The 25,379-nt window shown below is 41.0% G+C and overlaps 1 protein-coding gene across 1 annotated transcript in view; it reads left to right on the top strand.

The window, feature by feature from the left end:
- The first annotated feature begins 5,780 nt into the window (after positions 1-5,780).
- Positions 5,781-25,379, top strand: part of lmcd1 (LIM and cysteine-rich domains 1) — a 65,886-nt gene continuing 46,287 nt past the window's right edge. Inside the window, exons 1-2 of the mRNA XM_043708407.2 lie at positions 5,781-6,081; positions 19,753-19,838. Coding sequence (XP_043564342.1) covers positions 6,055-6,081; positions 19,753-19,838 — 113 coding nt within the window. The 5' untranslated portion in view covers positions 5,781-6,054. The remainder of the gene's footprint in view (positions 6,082-19,752; positions 19,839-25,379) is intronic.

Below are 25,379 nucleotides of genomic sequence, written 5' to 3'. Positions count from 1 at the left end.
GGAGCTAAGATATCTGAACCCCAAACAGCATTTTCTTTTTCTTTCCAGCAGGAGGCTCGTACATAGCGCAATTTCTGAAGCCACAAATCAATCCCGTGGTCAGCGTGTCGATATTGATTGCTAAGTGTGGAACACTGAAATGTCTGCTCACATGTGCATCCATGCATCTTAGAGGGAACATTGCTTCCAACTATTACAACCATTTTACTTTGTGTAAATTACATCTAGAATTCCCAGTGTAGATGCAGTATATTAAATGGGGCGGCACGGTGGCACAGTGGTTAGCACTACTGCCTCACAGCGCCAGAGACCCGGGTTCAAATCCCACCTCGGGCAACTGTCTGTATGGAGTTTGCACATTCTCCCAGTGTCTGCATGGGTTTCCTCCCACAGTCTAAAGATGTGCAAGTTAGGTGAATTGGCTATGCTAAATTGCCCGTAGTGTTAGGTGAATGGGGTAAATGTAGGGGAAGGGTCTGGGTGAGTTGCTCTTCGGAGGGTCAGTGTGGACTTGTTGAGTCGAAGGGCCTGTTTCCGCACTGTAAGTAATCTAATCATAAGTAAGGTATAGAAACATAGAAAGATTTATAGCAAGGTCATTTGGTCCATTGTATTCATTCTGGCCCAAGAAAGTCTATCCAATCTAATTTCATCTTCAAAGACTAGGTCCAAAATTTTGTAAGTTGCAACACCTCAAGTACCTGTCCAATAATTGAATGTGATGAGAGTGTCTGCTTCGACAACGCTTTCAAACAAAAAGTTCTGGATGTTCTACCATTCTCTGGTTGTAACATTCGTCCTCCACTCTCGTCTAATCCTTCCGCAAATTATTCTGAGTCTATTGTTCCTGACTTGCAGTTGACACAATGATAGTAGAAAATTATGCTGTGAAGATGCCAAGGGGAATTTGCGGATAGGTTGAGTGAATAAGATGAAAAATCTGGCAGATGTTGCATGCCGTGGGAAAATGTGAAGTTGTTCACTTTGACAGGAAGAATGGAATAGCAAACCGAGAAGGACTGCAGAACTCTAAAGTGCAAACGGATCTCAATGTTCTAATGCATCAGTCGCAAAATGTTAATAAGCAGGTATAACATATAATCAAGAAAGCTAATGGGATGCTAATCTTTATTGTAGGAGAAATTGAACATAAAATTAAAGGTGAAATGAAAACAGAAATTGCTGGAGAAACTCAGCAGATCTGGTGCCATCTGTAGAATAAAAACAGAGTTAACATTTCAAGCCCAGTGACCCTTCATCAGATTATCACACACTGTTCTAAAGTCCAGTGGAAACAGGGCCACCCTGTCCAACCTTTTCTCACAAAGCAACCCACTCATTGCAGGTACTAATCTGGGAAATGTACTTTGAAACACCTTTTGACTCATTTACATCCTTTTATAAATAAGGAAAGCAAAACTGCACACAATATTCAAGTTGTGGTCTCACCAATGCCCTGTATAATTGAAGTAAAACATCTTTACTTTCATAAAATAACTACCTGCAAATGATGGAAATATGAAACAAAAACACAAATTTTGTGAGAAGATTTGTAGCTCGGGTGCTCGTTGCTGTGGTTCTGTTCGCCGAGCTGGAAGTTTTTGTTGCAAACGTTTTGTCCCCTGTCTAGCTGACATCCTCAGTGCTTGGGAGCCTCCTGTGGTGTTTCCTCCAGCATTTATAGTGGCCTGTCCCTGCCGAGAGAGGAAGAAAAGGACAACCAACTCCCATTCCTAGACGTGAGGGTACAGAGAACACCAAACGGAGAATTCACCACTAAGGTACACAGGAAAGCCACACACACAGACCAAATCCTGAACTATGAAAGCAACCACCCCAATACACATAAACGAAGTTGCATCAAGACACTGTTCAAAAGGGCCACAACACACTGCAGCACACCAGAACTGCAAAAAGAGGAAGAGGAACACCTATACAAGGTATTCGCAAAAAACGGATATCCTCGCAATTTCATCAACAGATGCCTAAGGGAAAGACAACAGAACGAGGACATGCCGCAACCCAAAGGACTAGCCACACTACCATACATCAAGAACATCTCTGAAATGACAGCCAGACTACTGCGACCACTAGGACTTATAACAGCACACAAACCAACAGCCACTCTCAGACAACAACTCACCAAAACGAAGGACCCGATACCCAGCATGAGCAAAACTAATGTAGTGTACAAAATACCATGCAAGGACTGCACAAAACACTATATAGGACAAACAGGAAGACAGCTAACGATCTGCATCCACGAACATCAACTAGCCACGAAACGACATGACCAGCTATCCCTAGTAGCCACACACGCAGACAACAAGCAACATGAATTTGACTGGGACAACACTACCATTATAGGGCAAGCGAAACAAAGAACAGCCAGGGAATTCCTAGAAGCATGGCACTCATCCACAAACTCCATCAACAAACACATAGACCTGGATCCAATATACCGGCCACTACAGCGGACAGCTGAAACTGACAACCGGAAGCGGCAGGGACAGGCCACTATAAATGCCGGAGGAAACACCACAGAAGCACTTCACAGGAGGCTCCCAAGCACTGAGGATGTCACCTAGACAAAAACTTCCAGCTCGGCAAACAGAACCACAGCAAAACACAAATTGCTGGAGAAACTCCACAGGTTGGAAGCATCTGTGGTAAGAAGACAAAGTTAATGTTTCGAGTCCAGTGACCCTTCTTATGCAGGTTATTGGTGAGATCACATTTCAAATACCATGTGCAATATTGATCTCCTTCTTCATGAAAGATCGTAAATGAATTGGAGGTGTTTTAGAAGATGTTTCCTGCACTGGTATCTGGAATGAGTGGGTTGTTTGTTTCCACTGGAGTTTAGAAGAGAGTGTAATGACTTAATTGAAATGATAAGATCTAGAAGATTCTTGACAAGATGGATATGAAAAGTATATTGCTTCTTGTGGTTGACTCCAGATCTAGGGGACATTGTTTTAAAATTAGGGCTTTCCTTTTTAGGACTGAGCTGAAGACATTTTTTTCTTTCAGAGGGTTTTGTGATTTTGGAACTCTGCCTCAGTAGATGATAGAAATGAGATGAATAAACTTCTTCAAGATAAGAGTAGATAGATTCTTGCAAAGGAGTGAAACATTGTCAGAGATAGGCAGGAATATAGATTCAATGTTATAATCAAATCAGCCAATGATGAAGGGTCTATTCCCACGCTATGTAACTCTGTGACAATGACTCTATGATCTTACTGAATAGTGGAACAGGCTTGAGGGGCTGAATGGTCTAATTCTGCTCTTATTTCATATATTCATATGATTATTGACATTTCTGCTAAAGAATGAGATTTTCTGTCCACTCTATTTCAGACCTTCATAATTTAAAACACCTCAATTAAATCTCTCACCAGCCTTCTCTACTGCAGAGAAAACAATCCTGATTGTCCACTCTTTTCTCAGATTAAAAGACCAATTTCTAACAACGTCATCACAAATTTCTCAGATGCCTTTATGATGTAATCACATCCTTCTAGTAATGAGGTGTACACAATATTCTAGCTGTAATCTCACAAGTGATTTAAGTGGTTCGAGCCCAAGAAGGGTCTAAGCTGCCTGTTTTCATTGTATCTTCTTTGTCTTCTTGTCAGCGTTGTCTACCTCCTATTGTACTCTTAGACCTCAATAGGAATCTTTTCCTAGGCATCTCTATCTCTCTACACATTTCAGAATCCTGCAGTTTTTTAGAGTATTACAACATGGAAACAGGCCTTTCAGTCCAACCAGTCCACACCAATTTCCCATACTAAACTAGCCCATCTGCCTGTGCTTGGCCCATATCCCCCTATAGCTTTTCATGAACTTAGCCAAATATCTTTTAAATATTGTAACTGTACCTGCATTTACCATTTTCTCTGGCAGTTCATTCCACACATGAACCGCTTTCTGTATAAAAAAGTTGCCCCTCATGTCCTTTGTAATCTTTCTGCAATCATCTTATGTGCCCTCTAGATTTGAACTCCCTCATCCAAGGGGAAAGATTAGATTTGCTACAGTGTGGAAACATGCCCTTCAGCCCAACAAGTCCACACCAACCCTCCGAAGAGCAACCCACCCAGACCCATTTCCCTTCACCTAACACTATGGGCAATTTAGCATGGCCAAATCACCTAATCTGCACATTTTTGGACTGTGGGAAGAAACCAGAGGAAACCCAAGCAGACACGAGGAGAATGTGCAAACTCCACACAGACAGTTGTCTAAGGCGGGAATTGAACCTGGGTCTCTGGCGCTATGAGGCAGCAGTGCTAACCACTGTGCCACTATGCCACCCCTCTTGTCATTTACCTTATCTATGCCCCTCATGATTTTATAAACCTTAATAAGGTCACCCAACAATGTCCTGCATGCCACTGAAAAATATTTCCACTCTTTCCAGTCTATTTTTTATATCTCAAATCTTCCATTGCAGGCAACATCCTAGTAAATCTTTTCTGAACCCACTTCAGTTTTACAATATCCTTTCTGTAACAGAGCGACCAGAATGCCACACAAGAGGCCTCACTGATGTTCTTGTCCTGTTTGCCCTTCCTTCATACTTCTCTGGGTTGAATTCCATTTGTCACTTTTCTTCCCACATGTCCAGCCTATTGATAACTTCTGCCATTCCACAGCCATCTACCTCACTCACCGATATGGCTTTTTTTGGTATTATTTGCAAATGTGTTGGTCATATAGATAGTTAATGATAGTTGACGTTTCCCTAAAATGAGGGATTTCAAGACGAGGGGTCACATTTTTAAGGTGGGAAGAGAGAAATTTTAAAAAGAAACAAGGGTTTTTTTTTACACAGGGTGGTTTGCCAATGGAATGAACTTCCCGAGGAAGTGGTGGACGTGGGTACAATGACAACATATAAAAGCATTTGGATAGTTACACTAATAGAAAAGATTTGGAGGGATATGGGCCAGTAGCAGGCAGGTGGGACTAGTTTAGTTTGGGATTATGTTCGGTATGGACTGATTAGACCAAAATGTATGACTCTATGACACTATGTCACAGACCACAAGCAACACACAACCAAACCTTGCAGAACTTCACTGGAAGCAGCAATCTTCCAGTATTAAAAAAAAGCCTGTCAATCATTGACTTTTGCTGCCTGTCACTGAGCCAAAATTAAAACCCACTCAGCCACTTTCTCTTAGACTCTGCGAACATTTAACTGAGTGAAGGGTCTGCCATGTGGAACCTTGTTAAACGTCTTGCTGAAACACATGTAGACAATATCAACCACGCTCATCAAGCTGCCTTGTTCTTTCCTAAAATAAAAATGAAACATAATCTTGTCGTTACTGATTTAAGCTGCCTTAACAATTTGTAACAAGTCTAAACCACAAAAGTACTGCTTTACCCTTCACTAATGTCTAAAGTGCAGTTGTAGAGAAGTGAATGACTAATTGCAGCACTTTACTGGAATTCAAATGCAACTCAGAAATTGTACAATTTGAGTCTTCCTCGCTGACTAAGAAAGAACACGCATTCTACGTCTTGTTTATATTTCGTCTGCATTGTTGTATAATGAATGGGATGAATCGGTGCTATTTTTAAGAGGGGAAAAAAAGGAAGTTGCCCGGTTCCTTGGCGTTTTTTTTGGGAATCATTCGAGCAGTTTCGCTCAGAAACATCGATCGGGAGAACTCCGGGACCGCCTGACGTCAGATCTGCGGGAAATAGGCGTTCCCAGAGTGAGTGGAAACAACACAAATACAGCTGCCTCCACCAGCCCACTTCCCCTCAATCCCAGGGCAGCAGGTCCAAGTTACTCCTGATTCGCCTCTGCATATTCCCAAGCTCTGCCGTCCCTCTCAAATAAAACTATCACCGGGTACAACTTGCAGTGTGCGGCTGGCAAGTGGCAAACACACACACACACACACACAAACACAAACTGAAAGTCCCAGGACTTAATTTTTTTTTTAATTTGAGAAACCGGTCAAGAGAGAAGGAAGTGGGGGTTTGCAGAAAACCGACATCTCAAGTGATCGATCCACCGTCCGAAAGGGGATGGATCTCCAAACGGGGATGCAGAAGGTAAGTCTGGATGAGCAAAGACTGGACTTTCCCAGGTCACTGCAAGAAAAAAAAACTGTGCTTTTCCAAGTGAGGGTTTTTTTTTGCTGTAACATTCACTCGTTTGCGGGCAACAGATTTCTTTGAATGGATTTTGTGCAGCGAGTTTCATCCGCCAATCAATTAGGGATTTTTTGCAAAGAATGTGCTAGAGGTAAAATAAAACATGATACAACTCTCTTCATGTTTAGAGTTACAGTTCACGTCTGAGTTGGTTCTGCCTTTAATGCTAATGACCGGGAGCAGTTTATTCTTTATCGGCGCCTCCCCAGGGCAGCCCCTTTCCCACACTCTCAATATCCCAACGATGGGCAGAATTTAAGGCTGCTTTCTCCTGTTTGTTGCGCGATACTCCCAGTCCGGTCATTCAAGAGAAACTTTGGATTCGAGTAACAGCCCCTTCCCCTGCCGTGAGGTGTGGCGCCCAGTTGAGAGAATGGAAGGAAATCTAGCGCCAAAGCAAAACATAAAAGTGGTCTTGCTGTGTGCCGAAGGCAGGTTTCCGAAGTGGGCTGTGGCTGGTGTGGTGACAACGGCCCAACGACCCTGGCATTTTCCAAAAGGTACCCCATTCCTCCCAAACAGCGGACAGAACAAAAGGTTTGCTCTGCACCGCTGTGGTAAATCTGCATCTCTTTGTACCATCCCAGCCTCACTGGCTGAGGGGGTGCAACTGCTTTTCTCGCAATCATTTAAAGTAGAGGCAAACAGGCACAGGAAAGCAATGTTGCTTTACTCTGTCTCTGGGTGGTGGACCCGGGGGGGTTAAGACAGTTAGGAGGAGCCCTCAAGGTGACCCCCCTCCCCCTTTGGTATAACTCAGTAGAGACAAGCAGTTTCTCAGGAGGAATATTCCCCCAAGTTCTGTGTCGGGGATACGCACCTCTTTAAAAAGAAACAATTCTTCTCACGCTGAAAAATGTGCGTGTTTTGTTTCAATTATCGTACAGGTTTGTTTAAATGGACGGTCGCCTCTTTTCGCCTGAGAGGTTTTCTCTTCAGTCTAGGTCTTGGCTGTTTGAATCTGGAATCCTGCAGCGCCGAGGGAGTATTTCAGTGCCCCAGATGATAATTTAAATCGAGACCTTGTCTCTCCCTACAGTTCAAATGGAGATTTAAGCCTGTGAGGCATTATTTCTAAATGAGCAGCCAGTTCTGCCACCTTCTATACCATGTGGTCATTAACACCTCAAGAAATGGATTAAATCAGATTTTAAGCTAATTTTAAAAAAAACAAAATAACTGTGGATGCTGTAAATCAGAAAAAAAAAACAAGTTGTTGGAAAAGCTCAGCAGGTCTGGCATCATCTGTGCAGAGTAGCCGGAGTTAGCATTTCAGGTCCAGTGACCTTTCTGTTTTTCTTTCTGTTAAACTAACTTGTTGCTTACTGGATTTTGTCAGCTCCTGTGTCCACCGACCCATTTTGAAATAATTCATTGCATTTTCTGAAGAGCTCAAGATAGTTTGTAGCATTGGAAAGTCATAAAAATTGATACTATGCTAAATCAGAAGGTGTTAATGACTGAATTGCTGTTTCTAGAAATACTTTTTCATAAGTTTTACCCACTTGATAAACAAAGATTTACTCCAGGTACAGGAATTTTGCTTGCATTAAAATTTTTCTGAGTTCATGAGCAAATTTGCAGACTGATATTTGTACTTTGGATCTTATGTAAATGCTTTGAAGAAACTGCAACACTGCGAGCAAGTTCCTCATTGTCACTTCCTCAGGGTTGAAGATTACTTGCTTCTAAAGTGCCTGGAGTTCGGGTCGAAGTACCTGCCTGTTGGCAGGATGGTTCAATTCCCATTTACTATTTTCAAGCTATAAGAGACTCATGCTCAAATATCTGAAGCTGAAACATGGTGTGTGGGAAAGTAAATGTACAGCCAGCAGGGACCTACTAAGTGGAAGTGCTCTAGTTATTACTCTATCGCAATGCCTGCAGCAGTCACATGTGATTGATTTGTTTTTAGTAAGTTGTAGGCTGATTTTGCAGTGGCAATGCATTTCACAGCATCTGCTGTTACTTAGATTTGCCTTTGAACATTTTAACTTTATAAAGTATTGTATGGCTATTTACTGGAATATTACAGCTCAGGGAGAGAAACTGGTCTGTCGGGAGAATGGGGCAATCAACTGTGTATCTTCTCAACCAGGCTGTGAACTTTATAAAGGAAGGAATGAGTTGCATGAATTCAAGATTATTAAGGGATGAGAAACTGAGAAAGAAAGAAAGATTAGTTTGGGAAAGGAAAAAGACAATGGAAAAATGAAAAGATATCTAAATATGTTAAATGTGATATTTTTGTAAACCTCTAATGTTAATTTTAAAATTTGCAAAGCATTTGGATATGCACTTGCAGTGACTTAGACTGTCAAGGGAAGATGATGTCTGAAAAGTTTGATTGAATTTTTCAAGGAGGTGACCGGACATGTGGATGAGGATACTGCAGTGGATATATTCTACATGGAGTTCAGTAAAACTTTTAATGTGGTCTTGCAAAGGAGTCTAGTTAGGAAGGTAATAGCCCAGGGGATCCATGGGCAATTTGGCAGATTGGATCCAAATTTGGCTTAGTTTGGGAGGCATTGAATGATGATGGATTTTGTGTCTGGAACTCTCTGTCCACTTGTGCACTGCAGAGGTTGGTGCTGGATCCTCTGCTGTTTGAATTGTACATGACTACACAAGAATGTAAGAGTTTGATCAGTAAGTTTGCAGATGACAGGACAGCATCACGGCTCTGAAAAGTGAAAATAGAGTAGTGAATGGGTGACTAAGGATCAGCTTGAGTTCAAAGTCTAAAGATTGTGAGAGCTATCAAGATCCTGGTCAAAAATAAGTTAGAGAAAAGGATACATAATAAATCTAGATTTCAACATTGAGGGAGAAGAGGGAAATCACATAAAGAGGTGGTTTTGGAGCTTTGGAGTCCAGACAGGATGGTTTAGAGAAACACTGACCATACTAATATCAATAAAATTGGTTATGACAGTTGAGTTATAACAGATTGGAGCATGGAATTTAAAGAATGATGACAGGTTTTCATTTCCCTCTGTACTGAAGTCTGAGAGATAGGGAGTAATGGAAAGGCCAACACAGACATGGCAGCGATGTTTCAGTTGCTGACGAGCCCTTAGCATGAAGCATCCCTTCTAGACCTCCTGCTCGTGAGCAGGCTCCTGGTTGTCAGTGTACACAGCAGTGAAAGTGGATGTGCCAGGATTGCATGTTGATGGTGAACGTTGGAATGACATTGCATTCATTCTGCATACCTTTCGCGTGCCTGACCATGGCTGACGATGTAACTGAGGCCTAAAGCACAGTTGAAGTTTGACCCACACTAGAACCTTCTCTCTGCACCTGTTGTGGAGATCCTCCATTGATTTGACATGATTACTTTGATATTTAGGGCGTTAGGACCCAGGAGAGATATGTGTTCTACACCAGCATTTGGTTGCATAACTCGAGCTATTATTATCAAAGCCTCCTTTTGTCACTTTGTCGTGATGAATGAGTGATGCTAGTCACTAGGTGAATGTTGCTGAATTCATATCAGTCCACTCATTACAAAGCACTGAAATCAGAAACTCAACGGGAACTCTTGATCTGTTATTGCATTAATAACAACCTATGAATAAAACAACAGATTTGTCTCTCTGCAGCAGTCCTTTTCTTCGAATTTATGGCATTTATCTGATGGTTTTGACTGCCTTGGTTTAATTATTACTGGTAAACTTTGTACCCAGAGATAATAATAACTCTCTGAATGCCATCTCTTAGGAGTCTGGCTAACTGGCATAAGTGTGCTGACTTTTTCTCCTTTTCTGCTCATTGGGGCATTTAATGACATAGAACTTACTATTTGTTACATTGGTATCTATGACTTTCAGTCTGGAGGTGGAGAAAAGAAAAGGTGTTGAGGAGAGATGGGGCCAAACTGGAGTTTTACACCACTTTGTGTGGCAGTCACCCAGCAGGGTTTAGTTGCTGGTGCAGTTTATGATTTAGACATGCAGCAGGACTGAAGATGTGTGCCTGTATACTGGACGTGGAGTCGATCATCTTTCTACTGTGTAATTTGAGTATTTTTTCCTAATGTTCAGAAATTTACCAGCGTTCATCCATTTTGCTGATGGGTCAGCCACAGGCAGGCATGTTCAGAATCGTTCAGGCTTTTCCTTCTCAAAGATTTATAGTTTTGGAGGGCCAGGGATAAACCAATGCTCAGAAAAGTGAGGGATCTTGGCATTCTTATTTTGAATTGATTAAGTATAAATCAAAGTCTATATTTCAAGATGGAAAGAAAAGTGAGGGTTACCAAGAATATGTCTTTGGTTGCTGTCAGTCTCAAGGTTAAGGGATTGGAGTAGGAAGGTTAGACTGGGAAAAGTAAAGAAATCCACAGCTTTGAGGTACAGGGACAAACGAATTAAGGAAGAGGTAGTGAGAGAAGTAATGATTTGAATGTGATGAAGCAAGAGAATTGCGGCATATCACATTTGGAGCAAGTTAAGAGGCCATTATAGGAATGATTAGAAATTTGGGATGAATCAAGTGTACAATATGGGGAAATATGAGGTTATGCACTTTGGCAAGAAGAATAGAGGAGGTAAATATTATTTAAATGGAAAAGACTGCAGGAAAGTATGAAAAAGAGGGGTTTGGGAGTCCTTGTCCAACAATCACAGTAAGCTAGCATCCAGGTTCAGTGGGCAAAAGATGGAATTTTGACTGTTATTTCCAAGAGAGTAGAGTATAAAAGTAGAGAGGTTTTGCTAAAACTATATAAGGCACTGGTCAGACCATAGCTGGAGTACTGTGGAACAGTTTTATTCTCCTTATCTAATGAAAGCTATACTGGTATTGGAGGCAGTCTAGAGAATGGTCAGTTGGCTGATACCAATTATTAAAGGCTGGCTCTTATGAGGGGATGTTGAATAGATGACACGTGTGCTCATTGGAATAAAGAAGAATGATAGGTAACCTTATTGAAATGGAAAAGACAGTCAACCATGTGGGAGAGTCTCGGACCAGAAAGCATAATCTCAGACCAAAGGGTTGCACAATTAAGACAGAGATGAAGAGGAATTTCTTCTCTATGTAGCCATTCTGTGGAATTCTTTACCACATAGGCCTATTAAGACTGGGTCATTAAGTATTTTCAAGACAAGGATAAACAGATTTTTTAAATCAGAAAGATAATCAAGGGTTGTGGGGAAAAGGCAGGAAAGTGGAGTTGGGGATTATCAGATCAGGTATGATCTCATTTAATGGTAGAGCCAACTTGATGAGTTGAATGGTCTACTTATGTTCCAATGTCTTATGGTCTTATGGGTTGCCTATGAGATTGTGCCTTTTAGCTTGTATCCTGACTGTGTGAGGTAATGTGAGCAATTTTTCAAATATTGAATAGAATCAGACCTTAAAGCAAATTAATTTGTTTTTGAAGACGAAAATAAGTATTTTCGTCAGACTACTACAAATGGAAAAGAGTTTGGAGTTCCCATTGGTATTGGTGTATGTGCTATTGATGAGAATTGATTAATGATTAGAGGGGAACAAAGATGGAGATCACAACTTTTCCATTGGAGATAGTCAGGACTGCAGATGCTGGAAGTCAAAGTCGATAAAATGTGAGCTAGAAAGTCACAACAGGTCAGACAGCATCGGAGGAACAGGAATATTAATGTTTTGGGTCAGGACCCTTCATCAGATCACACCTTTTCCATTATGAGCTGCTGTTGGACTTGCAGGAATGTGAAGAAACTCTGCTTTTCAAAAAAAACAGAAGAAATAAGACATTAATTCGACTGTTATAACGGGTGCAACGATATGCAAAGTTGTACTGCAAAAGGAATCGGACTTAGAACACAATCTATTAAGATATTGATGAAAGCAGAATTTAATAATCAGCAAAAAGTCAATACAGTTTGATGATAATTGGAAGAGATCATTGGTATGAGAAAAATTCTTGGAAGAAATAGGTGAATTCCAGGGGAAAGAGAAACATTGACCGTGGCATTCCTTGCAGAATGACTAGAACTGTATCAAAGTATTTAATTTTCTGTTTGTGGTGTGAGATGTCAGTTTGGAACATGGATCAAGCACTCTCTCCGACAGTACAAATTAATCCAGTCATCAAGTAACATGTCTTGCTGGACCAGCTGCCCTCTTGGTCTCTGAGTGACTTTGCCAATTTATATCAAACTATTTCACTATTTGCCATGCATCCCATTCTTGCTAGTGGTCAGTCTTTGACTTTTGATTTTTTTTAATAATAGTGACTAGCTTGAACAAACATAGGAAAACAGTTGTAGCTTGTAATGCAAAATTAGTTCATGTGGATCAGTGGAAAAGTAATAATTAAGGGATCAAGGAAGGAAAGTCATTATAATAAGCTATTTGGAAAGAGATCCAGAGTTATACATGATAAAACTATGAAATAATAACTCCACGCCACGATAAGATTTATATTGCAAAGGGTCATCAAAGTACTGGTTACACTGTCGCAGAGTCGAGGTAAATCAAAAGGGATTATATTGTTCCTGTTAGGGATTGGTCAGAGTCCACCTGGAATACATTGTGCAGTTTAATCACTTAATCATAGGGGTAATGTTATTACCCTCAAGATTGCAATGAGGCAGAAAACCAATCCCTGGTGCCAGGCATTTCAGTTATGTAGAAAAGATGAGGGTATTGAACTATGATTCAGGTAAGGAAAGATTTTAGTTTAATTTAATCAAAGTTTATGAGATCATGTAGAAGAGAAATGTTGATCCAATTTCCCTTTTCAATGTGGTTTCAACTAAACCAAAACTAATGGTTCTAATAATACAACAGCTGTGTGATTTATCAAATAGCAAGCGAGCACCATAAGAGAATGCTGCCAGTATAAGGTGTTTGAATTTGTACTAGAAAAGACCCAAATATTTCTATTAATTAAATTATGAAGTTGGTTTTGGCTTGAGTAACTTACTATTGGAACTTGCAGTCATTAGTGTTAAGTTACTCTTGCAGTCATTATACAGCTGTGCACACAACCCAAGTTAGAAACCATAATTTTGGCATCTTACTGAAGATGCTATTACACCAGAGTCCTCTGACATCCCCCATCCACAAACAACTGAGAACTGAATGAGAAGAAAGTTGTTTTGTGTCTGGGAATAAGCTTCTTAAGTATCGAATATCTTAAATATTTTTAATACTTTATAACATTTATCTATTGGCAAGCACAGTAAAAGATTTAATAGAGACTTAAAAAGACGCATTGCTGGAAATTTGAAACCAATGGAAAATGCTGGAACTCGTCAATCAGCTCCTGTGGCGAGATCAGACAAGTTCATGCTTCAGGTGTGGGCCTTTCAGAACTGAAAAATAAAGAAGCAGAAAGTAATAATAACTCAGAGAGAGTGAAACTAACGTTTAACAACTGAAGAGACACATTGTCTCTTATGGTCATGTCTAATATGCCCCCTCCTGTCTCTGATTTTTACATTCAGGGGTTCGCCAGCCTTTTATTTTGAAGAAGAGCATGAAACTGAAACAGTAACTCATCTGTCTCTTTCTGCAGATGCTGACGGACTTGTGCTTCCCACTCCACACCCTGGTAAAGCTGTGTGGAGGATATACAATGTTCCTATCTTGTGACTGTAAATTTTGAGCTCATTCAAAATTCTTCTGCCCATATGCCAGTTTGCAACAGATTCCAGCCATACTATTAGCCTTGTGCTTCCTGATCGAAATCAATTGCCATCCTGACAATGCCTGATTTTTACAGTCCAGGTCCTTGTACTGAAATTCCTCACTTTACTTTGTCTGCCCTACAACCTTCCAAGATGTCTGTTCCTCCACTCTTAGCTTCTTGTGAAATCCCCGATTGCATACGCTACATCATTAGCAACTGTGGCTTCAAATGACTGTGGCTTTTGGTCATTTGTCCTTGCATGAAAACTCTCTAAAACACCTTGTGTTGTACCACATTAAAGGTGCTACATAAATGCATGTTTTGGTGAAAGGTTTCTAGCCTGAAACATTGGATGGAATTTAACCTCGCTGACAGGGGTCTAGTCCACCAGCTGAAGAGCTGGCAAGAGCCCTGCATCATCTCCTTTGGGGAAAGTGTGCAGTTTTAGGGGCCAATTAAAAGCCAATGTCAAGCATTTGCTGGAATGAAGCCACCTGGGAACTGCTGTCCAATCAGATGTTGGAAGTTGTTCATTGTAGGAAAGGCCTGCACTTGGCAATGCACCCATTGAAGTAAGATCAGCGGGCACCTGGGCCACAGGTGAGAGCGGGATCAGAGTCATGGGAGGGATTTCAGCAGCAATGCAGGGGGTTGGCGTCCAGTGTACCCAACCTTTCCAGGTGCCACCCTTCCAGATGGCAGATCTCCAAATCAGGGACTGACTGTCAATAGGACATTCTACCAATGAGAATGCCCACAAGCAAACCCAAGACCTTTATGATTAACAAGCTTCCCATGTGGTGAGCCGTCGGTTTGCTGCTGGCTGAATGCTAGAATGATGAGAGGAGACCATCAATTGGGCATTAATTGCCCGCTTTAGAGTATGAGTTAGCATTGAAGCAGGAAGTGCACAAGAACTACCTTGGACTATTTGGGCAGAGACAGAATTGTGAAATTAAAAGTCACCCCTCCCCCCAACATACCAAATACATCGCCACGGAAATTTCACCTATTAATTTTGTCGTAGTTGTGGGTATGTTCACCGCGCTGGGAAGTTAATTTGCAAATGTTTTGTACCTGTCTAGGTAACATCTTCAGTTCTTTGGAGCCTCCTGTGGAAGCACTGCTGCACTGTAAACCAAATAAAATTTCAGGAGGCACAGTACAGCAGCACTTCACAAAGCATTGATGATGTCACCTAGACAGGGGACGAAATGTCTGCAAATCAGCTTCCTAGCTCAGTGAACATACCCACAACTATGACAGCTGGCACCCGAGTTATAACTCTTTATGCAAACCTTGAACCTATTAATTCTGTTTTCCCCCTTCATGGATGCTGCCAGAACTGCTGAATATTTCTTAAGTTTTCATTCAAGAGTCTGAAGGAATTAGATTATGTTGGGAGTGTGTCAAACATTCTTTAGCTGTGAAGGTGGTAGTGTTCCAGGGATGAAACTTTTCAGCAATTTGAAGAAAGGGCAAATAGAACATCAGAAATTGGAGCAGGAGTAGCCCATTCAGCCCATCAAGCCTCCGCTCCCTCCACCCTATTCAACAAGATCACTGTCTGCCAATGCTAATCCACTGATTTTACCTCAGTCTACTTTCCCAGCCACCTCTAGATAAATCTATCTTCGTGCCTCTGCAATTGCACTTATTTATGTTGAACTGCTCACCCTCGTACTGAATCTGAAATTCCACTGTCGTGATCCCTACCTCCTTGAAGATTATAAACAATGATATCTTATTAATCCTACCTCATGATTACATGATTAAATCTACCATAGCTTGTTCCTGAGTAGATTATATATGTACTAATCTCAGAAACAATCCTTGATATATGTTATAAATTCATCTTTTGTGTTCCTCTCTCCATGTGATTTTCGAGTCACTATGCAGATTTAAGCTATTCATGACAACTGTAGTACTCTTCTTACATGCTTCCATTATCTTCCAATTTATCTTTTATCCTACAGTGTGGCAAGTCTTTAGCGAGACTATAGATAACTCCCATTTGTAACTTCTTTGCCTTGCTGTTCCTTATTTCCACCTCAACTGATTCCACATCATTGCACTTCTAGCATGAGTCACAGAGTATTTGAACAAACCTGTACGAACAAAGCTATCCCACCTTCTTTTCCTTTTTTGCTAATTCTTCCAGAATATTAAATATCCTGGAAAATTGATTTCCCAGTTTTGGTCACCTTGTAATCATGTCTACATAATGGTTATCAAGTCGTATTCATTTACTTCTATTTGGACCATCAACTCCACCACCTTGTTACAAATGCGACATGCGTTTGGATGAAGAGCATTAAGTTTTGACTTTTTCGAACCATTATTGCTTACTTTGATTTGGATTTCTGCTGCACTGTTCCCTTCCTGTTACACTTTGACTGTTGTTCGTTCCTTCACCTCTGCTGTCTTGTTTCCTTTCATTTTAAAAAATACTTTGCTTCAATTGAGCCTTCTCCCCACTAATCAGTCAAAAGCCCTATCAACAATCCTAATTATATGATTCACCAGGACACAGATCGCAGCATTGCTCAAATGAAATCCTGTGGAATAGCTCTCTTGTTCCCCAATGCTGATGTCAGTGCCTCACAAATTGGATTCTGTTTCTCCCACACCAATCCTTGAGTTATGTATTTACGTCTATAAGCTGTTTACTTTATGTTAATTTGCTCATGGTCAGGTGGTAATCTGGAAATTATTATTTTTGTTGTTCAGCTTTTTAATTTTGCTCCAAATGACTGCTCAACGTTTCTTCAGACAATCAGAGAATGGGAGCATGACTTTGCATCAGATTGTCACTTTTTAACTGGATTAAATGACTTGAATGCAAAACCATGCCCTGGCAGGGACTTGAAACCTGGACCCTTAGATTAAAAGTCGAATGGTTGACTGACTGAGTGGCTGATCAAGTTAGCCCAGTTTTTCAATGCCTTTCTTATCGTAGGCTCTGAATGACCTGGGAGCATTTCCAGACATTGTTCCTTTCTGCCAAATGAAGGTGTAAAATGTCAGTGGATCCGGAGATTTCATTTACATGGTGCAGACTTATAATCTGGAATTCTGGTTTCCATTCCCTCTTTTGGGTTTTGTTTGGAAACTGATCCTGACATCTGAATAGAACAACAATATTGCTTTTTAGGAGACTTCTCAGAGTGAGGGAATGTTGAAGGAAATTGCAGCATGCTTTACTCTCCTGATTGCGAGACAAGACTAAGTTTCTGTTTTAAATATGTCCTGTGATTGATTACCAGAGCTTGTTACACCTTATGTTATGATGACAGTATTGTGAGGTTTTGGAGACTTCTAATACTGTGCAATATATTTAAAGCCAAAGTAAATGGTGCAGTAGAAGAAGAAAAATTTCTATCGTGCAGAAAGAAGCCATTCGGCCCATCATGACTACACCAACTGTCTGAAGAGCATCCCACCTATACACAGCCCCCTACTCTTAAAACCATCACCCTACTTTTACCATGGCTGATCCACCAAGCCTGCAAATCCCTGGACACTACGGACAATTTAGCATGGCCAAAACACCCAACTGCACATCTTTGGACCGTGGGAGGAAACCCACACAGACACAGAGAATGTGCAGGCTCCACACAGACAGTCACCCAAGGCGGGAATCAAACCCAGGTCCCTGGCACTGAGGCTGCATTGCTAACCACTAAGCAATCATGCCACCCAAACCCCACCAATTAGATAAACTACACCCTCAACTACTATTTATCAGGTTATGGGAGTGATTTGGAACTGGCTGGTATCAGATATGCTTTCAGATGTTCTGGCAATGTCTGTTGATGGTTTGGGTTTTATATGGTTGCGTTATGACATCATATGTGGAAATGTTCATCTAGAGTCATGGTTTGTCATGCCTGCATGCATGACACTGACCACATAGAACCCTAGATATTATACAGACCATCTTGTTCATGCCGATCAAAGGAGACCCAGAAAAGACAACCACATGGGGGCCTATAGGCTGTTCTACCAGTAATCCTGAAGCAGTTATGGCTGAACTTTGGTGGGCATGTAGCTGAATGTTCCAGCTTTAATTTGCCCAGTAACAGTCGTGTTCCATCCCCTCACTATAAGGTGAAACAATGAATGCAAGTTAATTCCAAAGATAAATTTGACTGAGTGACTCAGGATTAAGAGGTTGGCTGCTGAGTTCTGATTTTGAATCTCGTCCCAATTTAGTTGGCTACAAAATACCTTTCTCTGTTAATTTTAATGGTCCTAGAGTGAAAAACCTTGGGTATTTCAATCTCATTGAGAGGACAAAGTGCAAAGCTGCCTGCAAGTTACTGCTGTGTTGGTAGCAATGGATGGGCTTCCGAGAATATTTTGTTTAAGTAAAATTGGTGAGGCAAAGTAGGAGGAAGTTTCATCCAAATTTAAGGTACGCTTACAACACGTGGGCATTCTTTTTCTCAATGCCTTCCATGAGGTTTTGGCATATTACTGGGGGACAGTTCCACATGGAGCCTCTCACCCTCTGGTAATTTAATCCAAGTTCTTATTTGGGTTAGCTTTTTTGGTGAATATTATGTCTGTCTAACCCTGGAAACATTTGAATTACAGGCAATGGTATCATCACCAGACTTATCCCTGCCAACATGAGTTACTGACATCCACCAGCCATAGGAGTCTTATCAATTTTGTTTCCATAATTAGATTAGAGATCCCCTCCTATGATCATGTCTAATGTTATTTAGCTTGGTACAAATTAAGATCAAACCTGGAACTGTATTGCTCAGTTGTTTCCTGGATAATCAGGGAGCAATGAAAAACAGTGATTTGTGCTGATATTGAGGACTTTTCCAATCCCCTTCATTGCATCCTTTTACTGAATGCATACGTGGTAATGTCACCAATTGTAACAGTGCTGGACATCAGGATACATATGACCAGGTATGGAAAATTCACACTTGCCAGTTTGCCTGAAGTCAAAGGTATTTGAGCCATCTTTGACGATTCATGAATATCTGGTCAGATTGGACGAGTTGGACCGAAGGATCAGTTTCCATGCTGTACATTGCAATAATGGGTCTAAAATGTCCCAGTTTGATAAGTAGTTCTCCACTTATTATCCAATGTATTTGCAACTTGGACTTCTCCAAACCTGAGCTTGTCCAAGTATAGGACAAATAGCAGAAAAGTGTAAGTGCAGATCCTTTTCAAACATACTTGAATCATTCAATTGGCGGTGTTGGTGGACTGACTTGATGGAATCATGTGGAAAAACATGTCATTGTTGAATTTTCAATGGGTTGAGACCTCATAAATGAAAATGCCACAATCCACTATTGATACAATGCACAATGCTCAGAAATCATTGGTGGCCCAACTGAAATATTGGTGATTTGTTGGCATTTTAGAAATTGCATGTGGTCTGTTTAGGCATTTGTTAATGCCTTGTTGAACTCACCACTTGTACCGGCCAATCTTTAATGGCAGGAATTGAGGCTATATTGACTGAAAACAAAATCCACATCACAACATTGGGAACACTGTTGAATTTTGATAGATACTTGGTATTTATAGACAGTAATAAACAAGGTTCATATGATCTGATCCGAGCATCACTGGTGACGTGCTGTACTCTACTGCTTCATCACCAATGATTGAATATTATGGAGAAAGGGCAATGAACTAATTGGACTGATCTTTCAATGACTTGGCACAGTCTTGGCTTCCTCTGCCTCACTATATTATTAAAATAAGCTTACTTTTGCACAGCTAAACTGCAGGAATATCTATAACACTGGATAAATATTCTGGAGCAGTCATGAAGATATTTTCTCGAAGATTTCCTCAAGATGTTGTACAAAGTCTACAGCAGAGCAGATAATATGCATTTTATGGGCAGATTGAGCGTGATTTGACCTTTTTCCTCATTCTGAGATTTCTTTCTCTTTCAGATGTCCATTCTCTATCAAACAGGAAAAGGGGTTTCATGTTTGGGATGCAGAGGAATGTGCAAAGCATTTGAGCCACATCCTTGGAGGTAAGTGATTCTTTGATCAAAAGTAGCCTTTGATAGCATATATGGGGGCCATTCAGCTCTTGGTAGCTGTGCTGGTTGTCCCATTGATTGACAGTTTTACCCTGCAGCCCTGAATTCATTGCAATTTCAAGTCAGCAAGAAATCCAATAAGGAATTCTTAGAAGAATCATCTTTGCACAATGAGTGATGTGAATGTGAAGGTCTATATCTTGACAAATTATTTACATTATAGATACATTTAAGGGGAAGCCTGGTGACAATGATAGATTTAGATGAGGAATGCGCCTTTGGAGAAGATTTGTAGCTCAGGTTGTGGATCAGGTTGTAAGTTTTCTTAGGTTCTGTAAGTTCTCAGATGTTTTGTCACCATGCTAGGAAACATTATCAGTAAGCTTCCAATGAAGCGCTAGTGTTCTGTCCAGCTTGTTAGTTATGTATCTTGTTCTGTTATGGTGGGTGATACCACTTCCGGTTCTTTTTCTGAGAGATTGGTAAATGGGGTCCAAATTGATATGTTTGTTAATGGAGTTCCAATTTAAATGCCAGACCTCAAGGAAGTCCTGTGTATTACTTTGTTTAGCCTGTCCCTGGATAGATGTATTGTCCTGTTCGAACTGATGTCCCTCTTCGTCTGTGTGTATGGCTACCATGATGCCGAGAGGCCAGAGTAATCTGGTTGTCATCTCTGAGATGTTTTTAATGTATGGTAGTGTGGATAGAATCCCTGGGTGCATTGTGTTTTGTTTTGGTCTGTTGCGTAGTGATCTGCAGACTACGCTTATTGAATACCTATTGTTCTTGAATACATTGTTATAGGTGTTTTTCCTCAGCTTCTCTTAGTTCTTGGATGCTGCAGTGTGTTGTGGCTTGTTTAAATAATGTCCTGATGTAGCTCCGTTTGTGGGTGTTAGGATGATTGCTCCTGTAGTTGAGTATCTGGTCAGTGTGTATGGCTTTCCTGTACATATTGGTCTGTAGCTCCCCATTGGCTTTGCATTCTACCGTGATGTCTGGGAAGGGGAGTCTATTGTTGTTCTCTTCCTCTTTGGTGAACTTTATACCGGTAAAGATATTGTTTATGTGTTTCTTCTAATTTGTTGCGTTTTGTGATGACAAAGGTGTCATCCACTTAGTGGACCTAAAGCTTGGGCTGGATTGTGGGAAGAGCTGTACATTCTAACCTCTGCATAACTGCATCTGCTAAGAGCAGATATTAGTGATCCAATAGGCATCCCATTAATTTGTTTGTAGACCTTGTCATTGAAGATGAAGTGTGTTGTGAGGCACAGGTCTACTAATTTGAGGATGCTGTCCTGGCTAATGGAGTTGGTGCTGTTCGGGTGTTTGTATTCTTGGTTCGTCTAGCAGTGAGGTTAGTGTTTCTTTGGCCAAGGTGATGTTTATTGATGTGAACAGGGCTTTCAAGTTGAAGGAACCCATGACCTTGTTGTCCTCTACCTTGGTGTCTTTGATGTTAAGGAATTCCTGGGTGGAGTGGATGGAGTGGCTTGAGTCTTCTACTAGGTGTTTCAGTTTGCATTGCAGTTCATGTGCTAGTCTGCATGTCGGTGTACCGGGAAGTGAGGCCGTGTCTGAGGGGGAAACATCTGAAAGCTCTTTTTTTTTTAAAACCATAGAATCCCTATTGTGTGGAAGCAGGCCATTCGGTCCATACCTTTTGAAGAGCATTCCACCCAGACCCACCCTTTCCCTGCATTCCTCATGGCTTGTCCACCTAACCTGCACTTCCCTGAATACTATATGGGCAATTTAGCACGGCCAATCCACCTAACTTGCACATCTTTAGACTGTGGGAGGAAGTCCACGCAGACAGTGGGAGAATGTGCAGACTCCATGCAGCCATTCACCTGAGGCTGGAATTGCACCCAGGTCCCTGGCGCTGTGAGGCAGCAGTGCTAACCACTGAGCCACTGTGTACCATTCCAGTTTGACATGGATGGCTGATGTGGGATCTGTAGATATAGACTAATTTGCATGCATGGACTTCATATATTCTTGTCAATGCCTAAAATTATGTAGTTACAGAGGAATTTTACAATGTGACATCTTCCTTTTTCAAGGAAAGAGTCATTTCAGTGGGTTGAATGTTAAATTCCCAAAGAGAAAAGAGTCACATCCCAAAAATGTTGGTTCAATTACATTGGGACATTTAAATAGTCTGTAAACTTTCTACATCAATGCTGATTATTTTTTCCCTGAAATGGATGATCTTGAACACTTAAAAGTTTGGTCTCTCTGAGGATCTGAATGACCTGTGTGGATGAAAGCTTGTTTGTTTATATGGCAGATGTCAGTGGGGGATTGAGAGAAAGAAATGTCAGGCAGACAGAACAGGAATGTATTTAGTTTTGATACTTAGTAATTCAGACATTATATTAATGTAGTTTCTGTCTCTCTGTGGTTGAGTCATGCTAGGTGGAGACTGGAACAGTTAACTGAAATGCTTAGTGCTTAACTCTTCTGGGAGCATGATTGTCAAATTCTTCAAGTCACACGCCATCCCAATTTTCAAATATATCATCACTCTTACATTGTTGTTGGGTTAAAAATCATGAAACTCCCTTCTAAATAGCACTGCAGGTTTACCTACATCACACAGATTCAAGCAGCCAGCTCACCATCACCTTCTGAAGGACAGTTATGGATGAGCAATAAATTCTGGCCTTGCCAGTGATGCCCAACACAATGAACATTTTTTTAAAAGTAACATAGAACATAGACATAGGTCCAAGATTCATAACTCTCAATGGCTGCAGGATCTGTAGATGAGAGCCAAGCTATTAGTGACTTACCAGGGTGAGACCCAGGCCACTTTTAGGTATGTCAGTTCCAACTCTTAGCCAAAGATACAGCCTCCTCACTTCCTCAACACTATCTGTCCCTATGTTATCTTTGTGTCCATACTGTACCAGTGTGACAATTTTTAAATTTCTAATTTTAGCTGTCCTATGATCTGTCTCTATATGAAATTACAAATTTGGTGCTGAGATAAAATGAGTTTCTTACTTGTTGTCTTCCTGCCAAATTTGATTTTAAACTGACATTATCGAAACAATCCAGCGCCAACACAACTTTAGCTGAATAAAGATCAAAACAAATCCATATTTCAACTTCAGATTTAACTTGAGAAACGTGATTTAAAATGTATTTGGTTAGTTATTTAATGCAGAATGAATGACCTATCAGGCTGTATGGTTTTGATTTGCAGCAGGGATTAAAGTGAAGATTTCTTTTCTTTCCCTTCACTTTAATGCATGTATTCCATTCAGATGGGCTGTGTTGAACTCCAGTAAGGGTTTACAAGATCATTAGGATTAGACAATAGACAATAGGTGCAGGAGTAGGCCATTTTGCCCTTCGAGCCTGCACCACCATTCAATATGATCATGGCTGATCATCCTTAATCAGTATCCTGTTCCTGCCTTATCTCCATAACCCTTGATTCCACTATCCTTGAGAGCTCTATCCAACTCTTTCTTAAATGAATCCAGAGACTGAGTCTCCACTGCCCTCTGGAGCAGAGCATTCCACACAGCCACCACTCTCTGGGTGAAGAAGTTTCTCCTCATCTCTGTCCTAAATGGTCTACCCCATATTTTTAAGCTGTGTCCTCTGGTTCGACATTCACCCATCAGCGGAAACATGTTTTCTCCCTCCAGAGTATCCAATCCTTTAATAATCTTATATGTCTCAATCAGATCCCCTCTCAGTCTTCTAAACTCAAGGATATACAAGCCCAGTCACTCCAGTCTTTCAGCGTAAGGTAGTCCCGCCATTCCAGGAATTGACCTCGTGAACCTACGCTGCACTCCCTCAATAGCCAGAATGTCTTTCCTCAAATTTGGAGACCAGAACTGCACACAGTACTCGAGGTGTGGTCTCACCAGGACCCTGTACAGCTGCAGAAGAACCTCTTTGCTTCTATACTCAATCCCTCTTGTTATGAAGGCCAGCATGCTATTAGCCTTCTTCACTACCTGCAGTACCTGCATGCTTACCTTCATTGACTTGTGTACAAGAATACCCAGATCTCTTTGTACTGCTCCTTTACCTAAATTAATTCCATTTAGGTAGTAATCTGCCTTCCCGTTCTTGCCACCAAAGTGGATAACCATACATTTATCCACATTAAACTGCATCTACCATGCATCTGACCACTCACCTAACCTAACCTCCTAACATCCTCCTCACATTTCACCCTGCCACCCAGCTTAGTTTCATCAGCAAATTTGCTAATGTTATTACTAATACCATCATCTATATCATTAACATATATTGTAAAAAGCTGTGGTCACAGCACTGATCCCTGCAGTACCCCACTGGTCACTGCCTGCCATTCTGAAATGGAGCCGTGTATCACTCCTCTTTGTTTCCTATCAGCCAACCAACTTTCAATCCAAGTTAGTACTTTGCCCCCAATACCATGCGCCCTAATTTTGCTCACTAACCTCCTATGTGGGACTTTATCAAAAGCTTTCTGAAAGTCCAGGTACATTACATCTACTGGATCTCCCTCGTCCATCTTCAGAGTTACATCCTCAAAAAATTCCAGAAGATTAGTCAAGCATGATTTCCCCTTCATAAATCCATGCTGACTCTGACCTATCCTGTTACTACTATCCAGATGTGTCATAATTTCATCCTTTATAATAGACTCCAGCATCTTTCCCACCACTGAAGTCGGACTAACTGGTCTATAATTTCCTGCTTTCTCTCTCCCACCTTTCTTAAAAAGTGGTACAACATTAGCCACCCTCCAATCCGCAGGAACTGATCCCGAATCTATCGAACTCTGAAAAATAATCACCAACACATCCACGATTTCTCGAGCCACCTCCTTCAGTACCCTGGGATGTGGTCCATCAGGCCCTGGAGACTTATCAACCTTCAGACCTAACAGTCTCTCCAACACCAATTCCTGGCAAATATAAATTCCCTTCAGTTCAGGTCCTTCAGCCACTGTTACCTCAGGGAGATTGCTTGTGTCTTCCCCAGTGAACACAGATCTGAAGTGACAATTAAATTCTTCTGCCATTTCTTTGTTCCCCATAATATATTCCCCTGTTTCTGTCTTCAAGGGCCCAATTTTAGTCTTAACCATTTTTTTGCCTTTCACATACCTGAAAAAGCTTTTCCTATCCTCCTTTATATTTTTGGCCAGTTTACCTTCGTACCTCATTTTTTCTCTGCGTATGTCTTTCTTAGTAATCCTCTGTTGTTCTTTAAAAGCTTCCCAGTCCTCCATTTTCCCACTTATCTTTGCTATGTTATACTTTTTCTCTTTTAACTTTATATGTTTCTTAACTTCCCTCGTCAGCCACGGCCACCCATGCCTCCTTCTAGGATCTTTCTTCCTTTTAGGAATGAACTGATCCTGCATCTTCTGCATTATACACAGAAATATCCGCCATTGTTCCTCCACTGTCATCCCTGCTCAGGTATTGCACCATTGAACTTTGACCAGCTCCTCCCTCATAACTCCACAGTTCCCTTTATTCAACAGAAATTAACTGCTGATTT

This window comes from Chiloscyllium plagiosum, unplaced genomic scaffold (assembly GCF_037043375.1).
Source record: "Chiloscyllium plagiosum isolate Xiang-an unplaced genomic scaffold, Cpla_swu_hap1 HiC_scaffold_14, whole genome shotgun sequence".
Taxonomy (NCBI): Eukaryota; Metazoa; Chordata; class Chondrichthyes; order Orectolobiformes; family Hemiscylliidae; genus Chiloscyllium; species Chiloscyllium plagiosum.
Note: the sequence above shows the minus strand (reverse complement) of the source record. Positions and strands in the feature narration are given on the sequence as shown.